The sequence below is a fragment of the Larimichthys crocea genome, chromosome VII (genome assembly GCF_000972845.2).
Source record: "Larimichthys crocea isolate SSNF chromosome VII, L_crocea_2.0, whole genome shotgun sequence".
Classification (NCBI taxonomy): domain Eukaryota; kingdom Metazoa; phylum Chordata; class Actinopteri; family Sciaenidae; genus Larimichthys; species Larimichthys crocea.
This window is the reverse complement of record NC_040017.1, coordinates 19,039,510-19,040,770: the sequence shown is the minus strand read 5'-3', so window position 1 is coordinate 19,040,770 and position 1,261 is coordinate 19,039,510. Positions and strand designations below refer to the sequence as shown.

General features: G+C 56.1%; 1 protein-coding gene across 1 annotated transcript in view; it reads left to right on the top strand.

Moving 5' to 3' along the window:
* ap2m1b (adaptor related protein complex 2 subunit mu 1b) overlaps positions 1 to 1,261 on the top strand; it is a 14,600-nt gene that overhangs the window by 1,763 nt on the left and 11,576 nt on the right. Inside the window, exon 2 of the mRNA XM_027280329.1 lies at positions 357 to 415. Coding sequence (XP_027136130.1) covers positions 357 to 415 — 59 coding nt within the window. The remainder of the gene's footprint in view (positions 1 to 356; positions 416 to 1,261) is intronic.

The following is a 1,261-nucleotide window of genomic DNA, read 5'->3' as shown; positions in this document are numbered from 1 at the left end:
TTCTGGGCTGTGTGGTTCTGGTTCTGGGCTGCAGGTCTGTGTGTGTCTGGTTCTGGGCTGTGTGGTTCTGGTTCTGGGCTGCAGGTCTGTGTGTGTCTGGTTCTGGGCTGTGTGGTTCTGGTTCTGGGCTGGAGGTCTGTGTGGGTCTGGTTCTGGGCTGTGTGGTTCTGGTTCTGGGCTGGAGGTCTGTGTGGGTCTGGTTCTGGGCTGTGTGGTTCTGGTTCTGGGCTGGAGGTCTGTGTGGGTCTGGTTTAACGGCGGTCTGTGGTGACGGGATCTTTTAGTTCGGCGGGGACAGTGTGTGTGAAGGGGCGTGTCCTCTAAACGGGACGCGGCCCCGCTCCGTCAGCTGACAGTCCTCCTGCCGCCGACATCTTGGATCCGACCGGAGAGACGCGGAGTCCGAGGAGGAGCGGTGAGAGCCCGGAGACCGCTTCTGTCTGTCTGTCTGTCTGTCTGTTTCTCTGCCTGTCTGTCACTCTGTCTGTCTGTCTGTCTGCCTGCCTGTCTGTCTGCCTGTCTGTCTGTTTCTCTGCCTGTCTGTCTGCCTGTCTGTCTGTCTGCCTGTCTGTTTCTCTGCCTGCCTGTCTGTCTGTCTGCCTGTCTGTCTGCCTGTCTGTCTGCCTGTCTCTCTGTCTGCCTGTCTGCCTGCCTGTCTGTCTGCACTGCAGCAGCGGCGTCACCGTCTGACTGCTGCGGTAACGTTAGCAGTTGTTGCTAACGGCTACACCGAACCTCCGTTAACGGTCCGGTCTGTTTGCCGGATTATCGGTGATCGGCACGAAACTCTGCGCGTGGGTCGTGATTGATTATCTGGTATCGGTTCTGACGAACCTCCGGTCTGTTCGGCTGTGTTCAACGTTATAGCCCGGGAAGGCGCTCCCGTTATTTCTCGGTAATGTACGTGACTGGGCGGCGACTCCAGCCCGGAGGTCACTCTCAATCACGGCCACCGTACGAAGTCCTGCCGGGCTTCGTGTGACATGTTCGCTTGTGTGTGAGCCGAAAGTACGAGAACAACCGACACTGACCGTCTGTGCTGGTGTTTGTCGGTTCATGTCGGTGACTGAGTCAGAATGTACGAAAACACGTTAAAATGGCGGATTTATAAACGGAGTTCTGAATCAGACCTGTTGCTGCTGTTAGCTCATGTTAGCTCAGTCTGTTGCTGCTGTTAGCTCAGTCTGTTAGCTGCTGTTAGCTCAGTCTGTTAGCTGCTGTTAGCTCATGTTAGCTCAGTCTGTTAGCTGCTGTTAGCTCA